Source organism: Neoarius graeffei, chromosome 1, assembly GCF_027579695.1.
Source record: "Neoarius graeffei isolate fNeoGra1 chromosome 1, fNeoGra1.pri, whole genome shotgun sequence".
Classification (NCBI taxonomy): domain Eukaryota; kingdom Metazoa; phylum Chordata; class Actinopteri; order Siluriformes; family Ariidae; genus Neoarius; species Neoarius graeffei.
Window position 1 is genome coordinate 80,059,976 of NC_083569.1, and position 18,727 is coordinate 80,078,702.

The 18,727-nt window shown below is 42.6% G+C and overlaps 1 protein-coding gene across 1 annotated transcript in view; it reads left to right on the plus strand.

Annotated features, from left to right (window-relative positions):
* si:dkey-183c6.7 (urea transporter 2) overlaps nucleotides 1-18,727 on the plus strand; it is a 63,384-nt gene that overhangs the window by 10,183 nt on the left and 34,474 nt on the right. The window contains exon 4 of the mRNA XM_060933956.1: nucleotides 1,663-1,855. Within this exon, the coding sequence (XP_060789939.1) occupies nucleotides 1,663-1,855 (193 nt within the window). The remainder of the gene's footprint in view (nucleotides 1-1,662; nucleotides 1,856-18,727) is intronic.

Genomic DNA, 18,727 nt, shown 5'->3' on the forward strand with positions numbered 1-18,727 from the left:
CAGCTTTGGCTGGGCCCAGGACAAAATGCTCTGAATGGGCCCCCCCTAACAACCCCCCCCCCCCCCCCCCCCCCCGGGGCCAACAAACCCCCCCCACACACACACACCTCTTTTATCCCAGTCTCTACTCACACGATTGGGGTGCTCTTGAAGGAGCAGCGATGGACGGGGGATTTCGGGCAGGGCTGGGGGCGAACATAGTATACTGTGCGTGCGTACTGTCCAGTGTGAAAAGCAGAAAAGAACACACCGCTCGAGAAACGGTGGGATATGATTGCGGGCTAATGTGAATATTCATAGCTTCAATCAGATATATGAAACACAATGTTATTAAGCCGTTGTGGTTATGAAATGATTCAATGCCCTGTGCGTTTGATATGGTGTTCAGTGTGACTTGCTCTCCCCTCGTTTGTAACATGAATTGCATGCCACGCGTGCCTTGGTTGGGGTTACTTTATGGGGCTGGAAAAAGTTGGCTGTGTCTTACCTGGCTCAGCTGCCCCACTGCCTTTGCTAGTACCTGCTGCATCATCTGAATCTTTTTTAAAATATTTATGCAGTGAGCCCCTGAGTCTCTTGGTTTCTTCCTCTCTTTTTCTCTTTTATTTTCTGTGCTCCTGACTTGTGCATGTTGGCAAATGGCACGCACGCTGATTGTCGAAGGGCTATGATCGAACGATGTTGTTTTTTTCCCCTTAAAGGTGGAGTACGAGATTTTGGAATCACGGTTCCCGCAAGCCATATTTTGAAAAGAAACACGCCCGCCCTCGCCATGCTCCCACCCCCTGCGTCTCCACCCCCCTCCCCCTTATAAAGCCTGAGAAAGTCAGACTTTATAATGGGTGTCTATTGCGTTACACACCAGTGGAGCTCGTTAAGTTAGACTGTAGAGAGCTTGGAAAAATAGCTCAAACTTTCTCATTTAAACTGTGTTCTCAGCCCCAATTTTCACTCCACACACATAATTTTCTCAAAAGTAGTAGCCACACTTGTCTTGATTCACAAATTGTGTCTACCTACACAATAGGATTTACAGTTTTTGAATGAGAAGCCTGAAAGTGAGGAGAGGGCAGGCGCGCAGCCACATAGACTCCCATTATAAACTTGGCAGAAAAGTCACTCGTTTTTAACTCGCTCTAGTGACCTCATTTTTTTTACACTACAGACAAAAAAATTACATCAGTGTGTTCAGGAGAGCCTTGTGGCGCTCACTGTGAAAGAAATTTGTGAATATCTCCTTCCGTTTTCGTGTAAATCCCCGTTGTTTGGAGGGAGCACACTGAGAAAATCCTGTGACACTCTGCTCGCAGCGCGCAGGTTGGGGGAGGGGCTGCTCGCTCTCTCACACACACACACAAGGGACGGGCTGAAAGAGTCAGACCAAACCATTTTTGCATTAGGGGTGGTAGGGGGTTCTTGACGCCTTTTTCAAAGACAATAAAGGCAAAAGATCTAGAAATCATTTATTGAATGCAAATATAGCACATTTCTCCCCCAAATCAACACATTTTGAAATGAAATAAGATAATCGCAACTTCATGAGAGCCCAGTTCTGGGCCCCCCCATTCCTGGGCCCAGGACAACATACCCGTTTGTCCCCCCCTGTCGGCGGGCCTGTCTGTGATGGTCCTATACCTCTCTCTCTCTCTCTCTCTCTCTCAGTACATTAGTACACAGTGGCTTGACTGCTGTGTTAGACAGATGGAATTTACCTGTAAGTGTGTTCCCCTTCAACACTGTCCTGCTGCTGTATTTGGCCTGCACCGGTATTGAGAACCCCTACTACCCCAACCATCCAGTCCTACCTCAGGTGGCAACACAGAGCATCAACAGCACGAACCTCAACATACCCCAGGTTAGAACATCAATGTGCTCATTTGAGAATACTAGATCTATGCATGTTTTGTACTATTCTAGACCATTTTTAAGTATACATAATTGTATTCATACTGAGAAATGTTGCTCAGACCTGGATGATTCACTATTTAGAGATGTGATACAAAAAGATGTGTGGAGTAATGGAAATTTTTTACACTAACCAGTCCATAACCAGCTTTTAGCAGATAATAAATGGGAAAAAAAACATGGCTATCAGTGATAGCAGTAAGAAATTTGTCTGCAGTGCTGCATTTATTTTCATACCAAAACTGTTTCATTTAAAAATAAAACATACATACATAGTATCAAACTATGATATGGTAAACATGGATTATGGTTGTCCAACATAGCTTCCCTGTTAACTGTTGTAGTGTTTATCTCCACTGTGAAGTTTTGTTCATGTAAAATCTGTAAGAGGCCCAAGTGTGTCTGAATCAGCAAGTTTGTGTGACATTACTGAAAAACTGGATGCAGTTTGAGATTTTGGTGGCAGGATATGACAGCTGGGATTTTCTATATATACAGTACACACACACTATTACTAGTGCATCTCAAAAAAGTTCAATATTTTCCATCAGTTATTTAAGAAAGTGAAAATGTTATATATTATAGACTCATTACACATAAACTAAAATGTTTCAAGCATTTTTCTATTTTAATTTTAATCATTATGGTATACAGTACAAAAACATTAAAAAAAACATCTCAAAATATTAGAATATTTCATTTCGAGTTTGAGTAAAACAGTATGAACACAGTGTATCTCTCGGTCTAGTTCAGTACACACAACCACAATCATGGGGAAGACTGCTGACTTGACTGTTGTCCAGAAGATGATCACTGATGCCCTCCACAAGGAGGGTAAGCCACAAAAGGTCATTGCTGAAAAGGGTGGCTGGAAAAGGTGCACAAGCAACAGGGATGGCCGCAGTCTTGAGAAGATTGTCAAGAAAAGTTGATTCAAGAACTTGGGAGAGCTTCACAAGGAGTGGACTGAGGCTGGTGTCAGTGTATCAAGACCCATCACGAACAGACATCTTCAAGAAAGGGGCTACAACTTTCGCATTCCTAATATCAAGCTACTCCTGAGCCAGAGACGATGTCAGAAGTGTCTTATCTGGGCTAAGGAGAGAAAGAAATGGACTGTTGCTCAGTGGTCCAAAGTCCTCTTTTCAGATGAAAGTACAATTTGCATTTAATTTGGAAATCACGGTTCTAGAGTCTGGAAGAAGAGTGAAGAGGCACAGAATCCAAGGTGTTTGAAACCCAGTGTGAAGTTTCCACAGTCTGTGATGATTTGGGGTGCCATGTCATCTGCTGGTGTTGGTCCACTGTATTTTATCAAGTCCAAAGTCAACACAGCCATCTACCAGGAGATTTTAGAGCACTTCATGCTTCTATCTGCTGACGAGCTTTTTGGAGAGGCTGATTTCCTTTTCCAGCAGGACTTAGCACCTACCCACAGTGCCAAAACTACTACCAAATGGTTTGCTGACCATGATATCACTGTGTTTGATTGGCCAGCCAACTTGCCTGACCTGAACCCCATAGAGAATCTATGGGGTATTGTCAAGAGGAAGATGAGAAACACCCGACCCAAAAATACAGATACGCTGAAGGCCACTATCAAAGCAACCTGGGCTTCAATAACACCTCAGCAGTACCACAGACTCATCACCTCCATGCCACAACGCTTTGATACAGTAATTCATGGTAAAGGAGCCCCAACCATGTATTGAGTGTATAAATGAATATACTTTTCAAAAGTTGGACATTTCTGTATTGTAAATCCTTTTTTTGATTGATCTTAGGGAATATTCTAATAATTTGAGATACTGGATTTATGATTTTCATGAGCTATAAGCCATAATCATCAAAATTAAAACAAAAAAGGCTTTAAATATTTCACTTTACATGTAATGAATATAGAATATATGAAAGTTTACCTTTTTGAATTAAATTATGAAAAAAGGAACTTTTTCATGGTATTCTAATTTTTTGAGATGCACTAGTATATAAGGAAAATGGAAAGCAGAAGAGACTAAATGGGACAGATAGTGCACAGAGTATGGAAGGTGAACAGAGTAGAATGGGGCAATTTAGAATAACCAACCCACTGACTGGCATGTTTTTGGGAAGTGGTGAGAACATGTGAAACTCTACACAGAAACCCGAACTCAGAATCAAATCAGAGATTATGGAGCTGTGAGGCAGCAATGCTACCCATTGTACCATGTGCTGACTGAAACCATAATATGCACAAAATTAATAATATACTGTAACTATTTTAGATTTTACATTAATATACTGTGTATATTCACATACTGCTATCATCACACTGCTAGTGTCCTTTTTTATGTTTTTATTTTTTACTTTACTAGTCCTAGAAAAAATCTGTTGCTCTCTCTATTCAGAAGTGCACAAGTCTCAACATGTATGGGTGTGAAAAACAAAAAAAGAAGAGTCTATTTATAATTCATAGTGTACCAGTATTCTACCTCCACCATGCTAGTCTGAATTTCAAAGAACCTATGTCCACATTGCCTCCATGCTAATCTGTGTTGTGTCAGGTTATCTCTGTGATTTTATTTTTTGCCTCCTTGATGCAGTTGCACCCCGTGTCAGTCCTTTCAGGCCTCATCAAAATACAGCTTAACAGCTTCCAGTGCATCCGGAACATCTCCATGGAGACAACTAGTGCTAAGAGAGAGTGAGCAGTGGAGGACGGGTGTGAGGAGAGAGGGAGCAAGAAAGAGTCGTAACTTTTTTACGGCTATAGCCCTTTTATAGCTCTGTATCATGAATAGCCGATTGGGCGAATGGAAATTTCCAGAGCTCTCCCACTCACTTCTGTAACTCTCACTGGCAGTGAAATGCATTTCTCATTCTGTACATTGTAAATCAAGCTATGACATCACATTATTTATTTTATATATACTTTATTCATGCATTAGCACAAAACTTTTTCATGGCACAATGTTAGAAAATGTGTTGAAACTTATAAATGAAAAAATGTTCCAACATTCCATTCATTTACCACAAATCTTTCCTCTTTTCATTTCAGACTTGTACAGAGTTAGTATACTATCTGAACATCTGTTAACATTAATTAATTAAATTTATTTACAATACAAATTACAGTGGCGGCATGGTGGTGTAGTGGTTAGCGCTGTCGCCTCACAGCAAGAAGGTCCTGGGTTCGAGCCCCGGGGCCGGCGAGGGCCTTTCTGTGTGGAGTTTGCATGTTCTCCCCGTGTCCGCGTGGGTTTCCACCGGGTGCTCCGGTTTCCCCCACAGTCCAAAGACATGCAGGTTAGGTTAACTGGTGACTCTAAATTGACCGTAGGTGTGAATGTGAGTGTGAATGGTTGTCTATGTCTATGTGTCAGCCCTGTGATGACCTGGCGACTTGTCCAGGGTGTACCCCGCCTTTCGCCCGTAGTCAGCTGGGATAGGCTCCAGCTTGCCTGCGACCCTGTAGAAGGATAAAGCGGCTAGAGATAATGAGATGAGATGAAATTACAGTGAAAATTATACAGTTAGTGCATTATTTAGTGCATTAACTGTTCTCAAATGGGGCAACAGTAAAGTCCAAAGGTCTGTGTATAATATGAAGAATTTTATTTAATCAGTTGAAAACTCGACCACTGATGAAAGCCATGAGGCAGAGAAGGCCATATTACATTACTTGATATCAGGTGTTTTTCAGACGTGACAACAATGAAACCTATAGTGTCTTGCAAAAGTATTCATCCCCCTTTTGTATTTGTCTTGTTTTGTTGCATTACAAGCTGGAATTAAAATGGATTTTTTTTTTTTTGGGGGGGGGGGGGGTAGCAACATTTGATTTACACAACATGCCTACAAATTTAAAGATGAAAATTGTTGTTTTATTGTGACACAAAAAAGTAATAATTAAGATGAAAAAAAACAGAAATCTGGAGTGTGCATAGGTATTCACCCCCTCAAAAAGTAAACACTGTGTAGAGCCACCTTTTGCTACAATTCCAGCTGCACGTCTCTTGGGGTATGTCTCTGTTAGCTTAGCACATCTAGCCACTGGGATATTTTGCCCATTCCTCAAGGCAAAACTGCTCCAACTCCTTCAAGTTAGATGGGTTGCATTGGTGTATAGCAATCTTCAAGTTACACCACAGATTCTCAGTTGGATTGAGGTCTGGGCTTTGACTAGGCCATTCCAAGACATTTAAATGTTTCCCTTTACATCACTCCAGTGTCACTTTTGCAGTATGCTTAAAGTCATTGTCCTGCTGGAATGTGAACCGTCATCCCAGTCTCAAACCTCTGGCTGACTCAAACAGGTTTTCCTCCAGAATTGCCCTGTATTTAGTGCCATCCATCTTTCCTTCAGTCCTGATAAGCTTTCCTCTCCCTGCAAATGAAAAACATCCCCACAGCATGATGCTGCCACCACCATGCTTCACTATAGGAATGGTGTTCTCAGGGTGTTGGGTTTGCGCCACACATGGCATTTCCCATGATGGCCAAAAAGATAAATTTTAGTCTCATTTGACCAGAGAATCTTCTTCCATGTGTTTGGTGAGTCTGCCACATGCAGTTAGGCAAACTCCAAATGTGTTTTCTTCAGCAATTACTTTTTTTTCTGGCCACTCTTCCACAAAGCCCCATTCTGTGGAGCGGATAGCTTAAAGTAGTCCTGTGGACAGACACTCCCATCTCCACTGTGGACCTTTACAGCTCCTTCAGTATTATCTTTGGTGTCTTTGTTGCATCTCTGATTGATGCCCTCCTTGCCTCATCTGTGAGTTTTGGTGGGTGGCCTTCTCTTGTCAGGTTCGTAATGGTAGCATGCTTTTTTCTCCATTTTGCTATAATGGATTTAATGGTGCTCTGTGGGATATTCAAAGTTTGGGATATTTTTTATAACCAAACCCTGATCCACACTTCACAACTTTGTCTTTGATGCTCTTTGGTTTTCATGTTGCTTGCTTAGTAGTGTTGCAGAGTGTCAGTAAAGCCATTGAGAATGACAGCACAAGCCAAACTACAAACATGGACACTCAGAACTACAACTCCTAGAGAGCACAGCACCCCCGTCACCAGCTTATTGAAATCAGCTGTTATTCATTCACAACCTCATCAGCCACGCTACTTAAGCCTCTCACTCACACACCTTCAGTTAGAAGTATCATTCTGTTTTTCTCCAGTCCATACCAAGCCTTTCAATCTCTGCCTTGCTTTAATATTTCTGACCCTTGCTATCTCTCTTTGTTTGCGTTACCTGTCTTGCCTCTATTGCCCTGTTTGCCGATCGACTGACCCTTGCCTGCTTTCTGACTATGCTTCTTGTCTTGTAATTTGGCTTTGTTTCCAGTTTACTCCCCACTCTCCCCTGCAAATACACCCATAAGTGCCTGCACTCTGACAGGATACTTCGCCTATCATGGATGTAGCAGGAGAGGCGAAGCAAACTGCTCTGAACACTCGAGGATGACTTCTAGGAGAACATCAACAGATGCTTGCAGACCTCAACACCTAAATGACGCAGCTCGCAACTGTGATGTTGCAGGCTTTCCTAATGCGTCCTGAGGCTTCTCCTAGTCCTGCTTTGCAACTTCCCATTCCAGAGAAATATGCTGGGAATGCTCTTGCTTGTAAGGGATTCTTATTTCAGTGCTCCATGTACTTCTCCACTATGCCTAATCTCTCTGATGAACACAAGATCACTAAATTTCTGTCATTCTTCACTGGCAAAGTGTTACAATGGGTGAGCACCGTTTGAAAAAATGGCAGTGAGCACATGACTTCATATGAACATTTCCTCAAGTTGTTCAAGAGAGTGTTCGACCATGAACCTGAGGGAATTGAAGTCAGTGAAAGTCTACTCACAATCTCACAGGGATCCCGAGGAGTCATTGAATACACCCTGGACTTCAGAACACTAGCGGCAGCCAGCAGATGGAAAGATCCAGCACTAAAAGCTGTGTTTCACCAAGGTCTTCATCCAGAAATTCAGTGAACTGGCTTGTAGAGATGAGCAACTAGCATTGGACTCCCTCATTGACCTAGAAATATGACTAGACAATTTATTGCCCCACCGACCCTTGATCAAAGAGAACTCCAAATCAGTTCAACCCTCTGAGGACGCTACACCCATGGAGGTTTTTCACTCCAGTTTGAAATGTGCTGAACATGAAAGGCAGAGGAAGGAGGGTCTTTGCTTGTACTGTGGGAGTTCCGAGCATCATATCAACCAGTGCCCCATCCATCTGTCTTGCACCAGCCCAGCTGAAAATCCAGCTCACACGGTGAGTCCAGTGAAAAAATTCAATGCTAAGTCTTTTAAAGTTCCAGTGTTAAAATTGGCATCCTCCACGCATGTTCTGTCTTCTCTTGTTGACTCGGGGGCAGAGGGGAACTACTTCAACAGCACAATCATCCCGAAGTTCAACCTTCCCACAACCCCTCTGCAAAATCCACTCAGCATCAGAACCATTGATGGGGGACCAATAGGTGATGGTCTTGTCGCTACTCACACCACTCCCATTTATATTCAGGTGGGAGCACTCCACTCAGAACTCATCTCCCTCTACATGACCACCACTGTTAATCATGACATAATTCTTGGTTACCTCTGGTTACAGCTTCATGATCCACTTATCTCTTGGCAGAACAAAGATTCTCCAGTAGTCATCCACCTGCTTTCAGAATGGTCTCTCGCGTCCCCAAATCAGTCTCTCCTCCACCTCTGAGAGGCCACAACCAGATTCCATGGAGTGTTCCTGAGTGCTATATGGACTTGAAAGAAGTTTTTAGCAAAGGGAAGGCCTGCGGGCTACCACCACATCGACCTTATGACTGCGCCATCGATCTTCTACCAGGCATGTCAACTCCACCTGGTTGCATGTATCCCCTTTCTCAGAAGGAACACTCTGCCATGGAGGAATATATCCAAGAGGCCCTCAAACAGGGTTACATCCATCCTTCAAAGTCTCCTGCATCAGCAGGCTTTTACTTTGTGGACAAACAAGGTGGTGGTCTCCAGCCATGCATAGACTACAGAGGAACCAAGTCTCTGGCAGATATCCCTATCCTCTTCCTCTTGTTCCTTCAGCTCTAGAACAGCTTAAATCCACCAAGATCTTCTCAAAGCTCAACCTACATAGTGCCTACAACCTCATCAGAATAAAGAAAGGTGATGAATGGAAGACCGCCTTCAACACAACCGCCGGCCATGTTGAGTTCATGGTAATGCCCTATGGACTTTCTTCGGTGCCTAACATGTTCCAGTGCTTGATCAAGGACATGCTAAGGGATGTGCTAGGCAAGTTCGTGATTGTCTATATCAACGACATCCTGATTTACTCTTCCAATGAGAAAAGCCACCTAGAATATGTCCGAGCTGTCCCCCAACGCCTGCTGGCTAATCATCTCTATGTGAAGGCAGAGAAATGTGAATTTCATCAAAGTTGAGTCTCCTTTTTGGGCTACATTAGTGCAGAAGTAGTCAGCATGGATTCTGCCAAGGTATCAGTCATCATATCCTGGCCAGCACCCACATCTATAAAGGACCTTCAGCATTTCTTAGGCTTTGCCAACTTTTATCATTTCATTGGAGGCTTCAGCATGATTACCGCTCCTCTAATGGCCCTGCTCAAGAAGGGACCCAAGTATCTTCAGTGGAATCCTTCAGCAGAAGAAGCCTTCAACCAACTCAAGCATGCCTTTACCTCTGCTCCAGTTCTACAGCACCCTGATCTGACCAAGCCATTCACAGTTGAGGTCGACGCTTCTGATTCTGGAGTAGGAGGAATCTTGTGTGGGTGCAATTGGTCTTAAGTGATCAGTCTCATTAAATCAGTCTCATTAATGATACCTTTAATTTTGGTGTTTAATAATAAATTACCAAACAGCTAAATTATGGTATATTCCAAATTATTATGATCACTACCAATGCAGCAATAATGTATTACTTACCGTATTACATAGACACTACAGCCAATAGTATTCATATACACTTGGGTGAAAGCAATTTGGAGTTCTTTGAGATTGTGTGACTTCAAGGATATAGTAGCAAAACAGACAAGCACAGTTTAACAGAATGATTGAATTTATTATAACAAAGATGCTAAATGGGTAATGGCAGTTGAATACATTCAATATGGTCAGCAGCAAAACAGTGTGTGTGTGTGTGTGTGTGTGTGTGTGTGTGTGTGTGTGTGTGAGAGAGAGGGAGAGGGAGAGTGGGTGTGTGTGAGGGAGAGGGAGAGTGGGTGTGTGGGTGTGAGAGAGAGGGTGTGTGTGTGTGTGTGTGTGTGTGTGTGTGAATGAGAGGGAGAGTGAGGGTGTGTGTGTGAGAGAGAGGGAGAGTGAGGGTGTGTGTATGTGTGTGTGTGTGTGTATGAGAGGGAGAGGGAGGGTGTGTGTGTGAGAGAGAGGGAGAGTGAGGGTGTGTGTGTGTATGTGTGTGTGTGAGAGAGAGAGAGAGAGTCTCCTTGCTGTGAAGCGAGCGACTGAGCTCTTAGGGTGTGTCCCGTACGTGGCTGCGCACTGTGAGAAGGGAGGAGTGTGAGGCAGAAAGGGGGAGAGAGAGTTTGAATATGCATGCGGGAGGTGTGTGGACAGAATGTGTAAATCAATCGGAGATTGGAATGTTATCTAAGGTGTTGGGGGGAGGTGAATCACCTCGTGGTCTTCTTGAGACAAAGGAATATCACCTCGTGGTTTCTTGAGACAAAGGAATATCACCTCGTGGTTTCTAACCCACTAACTTATAACATTACCAAATTCACTGAAATCTTGATGAGGTCAAAATGTGTGTAATAATGAAATTAAAGGATGTTAGAGAAGATAGCAAAGAGCATGCAACAGCCTATCTATTAAACAACGGGGAGAGAACAATTGTAGAACACAATGATCAGTGTGCACAATTAAACAGTTTCTGAGTTTAAATTCACACTACTTCATAAAGCTAATTCCTAAGACTAGTTGCCCAAATGCCAGCCTTACTTCTAGTATCTTGCTTCTATGCAGGATATGCAGAGATGTCCCGAAGTTTTGCGGGGTTCACAGAAGCTCGTGGGTCGCTCCTCTAAAAGCGCAGAGGTTTCCTTGGTCTGACCTTCGTCGTTCATGAGGATAAGTCTCTGATCAAACAATGTTCACAGCGATTAAGTCAGAAGGAATCCGGTCGCTTCTAACTTTTAATTAACTGCTTGGGCTGCAGTCATAACGTTACTTATAATAAACAAATAAACCGGTTGTAACTCGATTGAGTGAGACGACGCAACTTAGGTACTTTTTACCATGGCCAGTGGTATATGCGAAAGCGCGTTGAGTCTTCTTTCTTACCAGGCAGAAGTCGTGATTTTGGACGGTCCAGTGAGCGGGGGGTGTCTCTATATGTCTGTATGATGCAAAGTCCACAGCGAGAGAGAGCGAGTTTGAGTGTGACCGGGTCACTTATAGGATCATGGAGGAAGTGACGTAGGTGATCCCACCCAGCCGTTATGTAGGTCATCACGGAAGTTAGTTGATGGGATTTGTAGTTCTAGACGGGACAGTGGCTGTCTCTACACTTGTCTCAGTGCTTCAGTGAGAAACACAAGCTTCACCCAGTGGCTTTCTTCTCAAAAAAACTCACCTCTGCAGAAAGGAATTATGACATTGGGAACAGAGAACTACTTGCCATTAAACTAGCCCTTGAGGAGTGGAGACACTGGCTGGAGGGAGCCATGCATCCTTTCTTGATTCTGAGAGAGCATAAGAACCTCGAATATCTTAAGAAAGCAAAGAGGTTGAACCCACATCAAGCCAGATGGGCATTCTTATTCACTCATTTTAATTTCACTATCTTGTTCTGCCCTGGCTTAAAAAATACCAAAGTAGATGCCCTATCCCATACCTTCGACTCATCACATCAAGATTCTGATTCTCACCCCATTCTTCCATCCAACTGCTTTGTCCAATCCATCATTTGGGACCTGGACCAGGAAATAAAGAACTCCCAACCATGGACAAGCCCCATCAATCTTCCGCTTGGTCTCCTTTATGTCCCAAAACATCTCCAAGGTCAACTCATCACTTGGGCTCACACATCTCCTGCCACAGGACATCCTGGCAGCCAATGAACACATCAGATGCTTAAGAACAAGTACTGGTGAGAGAACATGCTCACAGAAATTAATCAGTTCATCATTTCCTGCTCTGAGTGTGCCCAAGCAAAGGATCCCAGAACCGGGGGCATGTCTACGGGGGGGGCAGGGGTGGGCAGTGCCCACCCTGAGATAAGCCTTGCCCACCCTGATAAATTGGTTGCCCATCCTATAAAAAACGCCTGTGAATATCATCACAATATGCGCGATTTTGCTTGGAGGTGGCGTCTTGTGTTCTCCTTTAAATCCATTTTGCACTCTACTGCTTTCTCATTGGCCATTTCGAAAGGGAAGGGGAGGGGGGGTGCCCTGCCCACCCTATATATAAAAAAGCTGCGTGAGTGCTCGCTCTACGCACATGCGGTAGTAGCAAAGTCAATGTGTACGGCAGTACTGTAGATTCCGAGTTAATACTTAACAGTAATACATTGCTTACTTTCCCTTCTGATAGTCATGCATAGGTTTCTCATTAAAAAGCAGACACCCTCACCCCCCGTGCCCAGCACTTCCTCCGATACTGAGGACGTTTCTCAGCCCAGCACCTCTGCCCTCAACCAAAGTTGCCTCAACACCGTGCTAAGCGCTGCATCTTTGTCGGTGGATGCTAACATCGTACATGTCTCTGTTCCCGTTGACGCTAGCACCTCTGCTACAACAGATATTACTGATAAAGATGCATTGCTCTGCACAAACGTTACAGGCATACAGTCTTCTGTTCCCCTTGATTTAAACACGGATAGCCCATCTCAGCCCATTCTAAAAATTTATCCAAAACGCCTTTTTGGCCAAACCTACCGGTCATTTAGTGCAGGCTGGTTTCAGTCACGGCCATGGTTGGAATATTCAGTCTTGCAAGATGCCAGCTTTTGTTTTGCCTGTCGCAAATTTAGTTTAAATTCGGACAACATATTCACCAAACGTGGGTACACTAATTGGAAAAAGGCTCTGGAAAAAGATGGTGGCTTTAACAAGCACGCTTCCAGCCTTGTGCACATTAGGGCGATGTCCGCCTGGCAGGAGTGTCAACGCTGTGGAGAGACAGGAGAAAGTATCGTTCACCTTCTCGGTCAAACTCAGATTGAAAAGAACAGATAGTATGTGAAAAGTGTAGGTGAAGTCATACAATTCCTCGCAGTAAATGAACTGGCTTTTTGGGGGCACACTCACGGGGCTGAGAATGAGGAAGGGCTTTTAACCTTCATCCTACCAAGTGGGGTCCATCTGGACCCCGCACCTATATGTTTGTTTGCCATTTTAAAAATATGTGACATACTGCCTCACCGTTTTATGAATTTGTAGGAATTTATGTCTTAATTAAAACACTAAAGCACCGGAAGATCAGCTTTTTGCATTGTGAAGGTATAATTAATTTGTTACTGGGGTCCAACCGGACCCCAGAGTAAAGTTTATCTGTCTTTCATTTTATAATTGAATAGCACACTGAAAGTTAACTTCTTTTATTTCTTTTATGTTCCATAATGAAACTACCAAGGCATTCTTTCTTGGGGTCCATGTGGACCCCAATGCTGCAATAAACACAGGCTGCAAAACAAAAGCCCTAAATTATTTTACAATTACTTTTTTGTTTTAAATTCTGTAAGAAAAGACCTAAGTTGTAATCCAGAATGTTTTACAGCTGCATGAGCTGCAAAAATCATGTATATAATGCCAAATTTTTTTGTGGCGCTATAATTTGCTACATGTATGCTAGTTATTGCAATATTATTGCAATGTTATTGCATTTATAATACATCATTGATATTCAGCCATAGTGGATTTTGTTCTTCAATAAAGTTATGTCTGTTTGCTGCATTGAATTAGTTCTTACTGCATAGATTTCAAGGTATTCCCTCCTGGGGTCCATACGGACCCCGCTTGGTAGTTTGTGTATGTAAAATTGGCTGGTAGGATGAAGGTTAAGTGTGTTCTTTATGCCTTGGGCCCTTTAGTGTATTGCTGTTATTAATACAAGATGTTCTGAACAAAACTTATCTGGTGATTTTGTCTTTATAAGCTTTAATCTTAAAGAAAAGTATTGGGGTCCAAACGGACCCCACATGGTAAGATTAAGGTGTAAAATAGCATGGTAGGATGAGGGTTAATCCGGCTGTTCGAGTATACACTCCTCAAAGATCAAAAACTGAAGGATATCGCAAAATGCATCCCCGAAAATGCTAAATACACATCTAACACCATCCAAAACGAGATAATTGAAACTCTGGCAAAAATGGTTCTAAAAGAAATCAAAAGGAAATATGATGAGGCTGACACCCCTGGCATGAGCATCAAGTGTGATGGCACCAGGGACCGCTGTAACATTGAGAACCTGTCAATAATAATTTGATTTGTCCGGAATTCCATTCCAGAGGAACATTTAATTGGTTAGTTTTTTTTTTTTTCTTTTTTATCAGACATCTAATTTTTGGGTTTGTTTACCTGACATGTTTCGACGTACAACTTCCGTCTTCCTCAGAGTGTCACACAGAAGATGGGGACATCAAAATAAAAGTACACAGAAAACCCACACATACCGACCAATATTTAAACTGGACTTCCGAACACCCCATAATGCACAAAATATATCCGTAGTTAGAACATTACATGAACGCACAGCAATAATTACAGATCCACAGGACAAAGAACAGGAGGAACAACATATACAACACGCACTGAAGGCATGTCAATATCCACAATGGGCAATATCCAAAGGGGCGGAACAGGTTAAGAACAACAAAACACAGAAGAAAGAGAAAAAACAAACTAACAAACAAGAACACATGGGAGTAGTTACATTACCATACATCAGGGGAATAACTGAACGCATTCAAAGAGTAATGAGGAAACACAACATTAACACACCTGTCAAACCACACACAACACTCCGTCAGATCCTGGTTCATCCCAAAGACAGAATACATCCGGACAACAGATGCAACACCATATATGAGATTCCATGTAAATTATGCAATAAAACTTATATTGGGGAGACAGGAAGGAGTTTCAACACAAGAAAAAATGAACATAAGAAAGAGTGCGAAAAGGAGACAGCTACAAGACAAACCCGAACAATTAAAGAAAAGGCACAACAGGAAAATTATAAGTCAGCTATTACAGATCATTGCAAAAGGGAAAATCACATTATGGACTGGGGGAATGCCAGAGTCATCTGCACAGAAGATAACAAACATCAGCGCTGGATCAGGGAGGCCATAGAGATCCGTAAGCGAAGCCCGAGGACCATCAACCGGGATGAGGGAGCATACATGCTCTCCCATACCTGGAGTGACATCTTGCAGGGGACGAACAGACAGTATAAGGCGTGACCGACCTGTCAAATCAGACAGGAAGGCCACGCCTTCAGAAACAGCAGCTGATAAAAGATGCGTCACCAATAACATCCGGTGACACTCTGAGGAAGACGGAAGTTGTACGTCGAAACATGTCAGGTAAACAAACCCAAAAATTAGATGTCTGATAAAAAAGAAAAAAAAAACTAACTATATTTAATATAAGACATAATGAACGTAATCGAAAGAAAAAAAAAGAAAGGAAAAGAACATTTAATTGGCTTAGTTGAATTGGACCAGCTTAATGCTGAATATATGTGCAATCAAATCCTTTCACATTTGTCTGATCTGGGTTACAGTGCAAATAATTTGGTCTCCCAATGCTATGATGGTGCTTCTGTTATGTCAGGAGTGAGGGGTGGTGTCCAGGCCTTGCTACAGAGCAAAGTTGGCAAAGACATCCCTTATGTCCACTGTTACAATCACCAACTACATCTGGCAGTGGTACATGCAATGCAGTCTGAGCCTCTAGCAAAGAAGTTCTTTGACTGGTCTGGTGCAATGAACACATTTTGTCACAGACATTATGTTGTACATAGATATGACACCCCCACACTGAAAAGACTCCTTGAAATCCGATGGACCAGTCATCATGATGTCACAAAATCAATTGTTGACAATGAGGATGCCATCAGGCAGCTTCTGTCTGAGGTAGCAGACGATAACACTGCTCCTTTTGACCTCTGTACAGAAGCGTGTGGTCTTCTGACCCAGCTGAACTGCCTGAACTTCTTTGACACTGGTAGATTTCTCCTTCGTGTGCTTGGTGCGCTGAAGCCAGCCAATTCAATTCTCCAGTCACAAACAGTAGATTTATGCACTGCAGGAGAGGTGGTGGCAGCCTCACTGAGTACACTGAAGGAGTTACGTTGCGACTCCTTCTGGGAGGAGCATTTCTCTCACTGTGGAAGCACTCCTAATCCACCTAAAAGGAGACGGACAGTTAACTCCCAGCTTGATGGTAGCATTATTTTGTCAAATATAGGGCATGGTGACTCCAACAACCTAGCAAGTGCTCCTAATCAGGCATTTAAAAGGGCTATGAACAACATTCTTGACAGAGCTATTGTGGAAATGGAGACAAGGTTCTGTCAAAAAAATGTTGACTTAATGAAGGTGACATCATTCCTCCTGCCCAAATCTGTGTCTTTTCTTGACCCCTCTCTCCTACAGCCACTTCAAGTGCTTGCAGGCCAGGAACTTAATGATGTGGGCTTACAAAATGAAATTGCTGTGGCAAAAACACTGTTAGTCAATAATCTAAGCACAGATGCTAACCTTTCTGAAGTGTGCAAATGCATCCAGCAGTACAAGGAGGCCTTCCCCATGCTGCATAAACTGTATGTCACCGCACTCATCATTGGTGTGTCATCAGCTGCATGTGAAAGCTCTTTTTCTACTCTGACTCGCATTCTCACACCTCTCCAAAGAACAATGCTGCATTCAAGCAAGACACATTTAGTCATTCTGGCACATGAAAAACAAATAACAAAGAATTTGGATATGAATGAATTTGTTTTAGAATTTTCCAAATCTAACCGCAGACTAATACTGTAGATATTCCAGGTTATACACTAGAAACTGATCACTTATCTAACTAGACTGAGAGCAATTTTCCACTATTCTTGTTCTCTAGTAGGTATAGTTCTTTAATACACCTATATTGCAGCCTATAAGTTCTGTTTGTATTCATAAAAAAGGGAAAAAATATTGATATAAAAATGTTCCATTGCTTCTATTAATCACACAAGTCCATGTAATGACAGGTCCTTTCCTTTTATCACTAGATGCAGATATGGTGCATAATGAAGCCCAACCTTTTTTTCATGTGTCTGTTTTTTTCATGTTTGACCCTCTGAATGTTTATGTGTGAGTATGGATCTCAACTTACACTACATTCCAAATTATTATGCAAATGACTTTTTTCACTGATTTTCCTGAAGAGTCAATAGAAATGACAATCGTCCTAATTTTCAAGTCATCAACCGTCAGTGTACAAATCAACTGTTTTTGAACGAACCTTCCAATGCTAACTGTATTTTTTTAAATAAAAAAAAAACTAAAAATGGACTGTTCCAAATTATTACGCAAAATAGAGTTTCAAAAGATTTTTGTTCTTGTAAAGAACTAAAAATGGCCATTTGTGAAATTGGAAGCATTAGTAGGTGATAATTACTGGAATCAAAACCTAGTTCAATCAAAACATCTTATAGTTCAAATTGCATTACTGGATTTGTAGCAGATTCAGAGCCCAGTGGGGCTACCCAACTCCCTGGGGTCAAGCAGATGATGATGGTGAGGACGATGATGATAAAAAGTAGCAAATGTCACAAGAGCAATAAACAAAACCTCTTCCAAGCAGTGCAGATTTCCCACCATTATGTTATTTTATCCACTTTGCTTCAACCAATCACCAGCAACTATCATTTAGGAAATCTTTGTCCTATTAATTTGCTCATACCCATCTGAATTAATCATGGGAAACACGTCTGATCACGAAAATGGGGGACTTATACACACATACATACACATACACTACAATAAGAAATGTAATTTGTTGCCCCCCAAATAAACCAAATGCCCACCCAAGCATGACATCCTGGCAACGCCTCTGCCCAGAACCCCTCCTGCTGGCAAACTGTGTCCTCTCCTGATACTCAAAGACCCTGGTCCCATCTAGCCATTGACTTTATTATAGACCTCCCCCCAAGGCAACACCACCATCATGGTAACTATTGACAGATTCTCCAAGACCCTGAAACTCATCCCATTACCTGGCATCCCCACGGCATTCCAAACAGCTGAACTGCTCTTCCAACAGGTATTCAGGTACTTTGGCATCCCTGAGGACATAGTCAGCAACTGGGGTCCCCAGTTTATCTTGTGTTTTTGGTCCTGCTTTATGGAACAATTAGTGTCTGTGAGTCTCACATCTGGTTACCACCCACAATCCAATGGTCAAGTGGAATGGTCCAACCAAGAGATTGGATGCTTTTTGAGAATCTTCTGTATGAGGAACCAGGGGACTGGTCCCAATTTCTCCCATGGGCCAAATATGCACAAAACTCACTCAAACACTCCAGGATGCAACTAACACCTTTTCAGTGCATACTTGGCTACCAACCACCCCATTTCCCTGGGATGACACACCAGCACAAGTACAAGCAGTGGCGGACTGGTTCTCTCATAGCTAAATCATATGGGAGAAGGTACATCCGTAGAAACGTAGAAACCGTTAACGCCAAATACAAGGAATATGCAGACAAACACAGAGGTAACAATCCAGATTTCTCTCTTGGCGACAGAGTATGGGTGTCTACAAGAAACCTTAGGGAACCCAATACTTGTTGGAAATTACAGCCACAT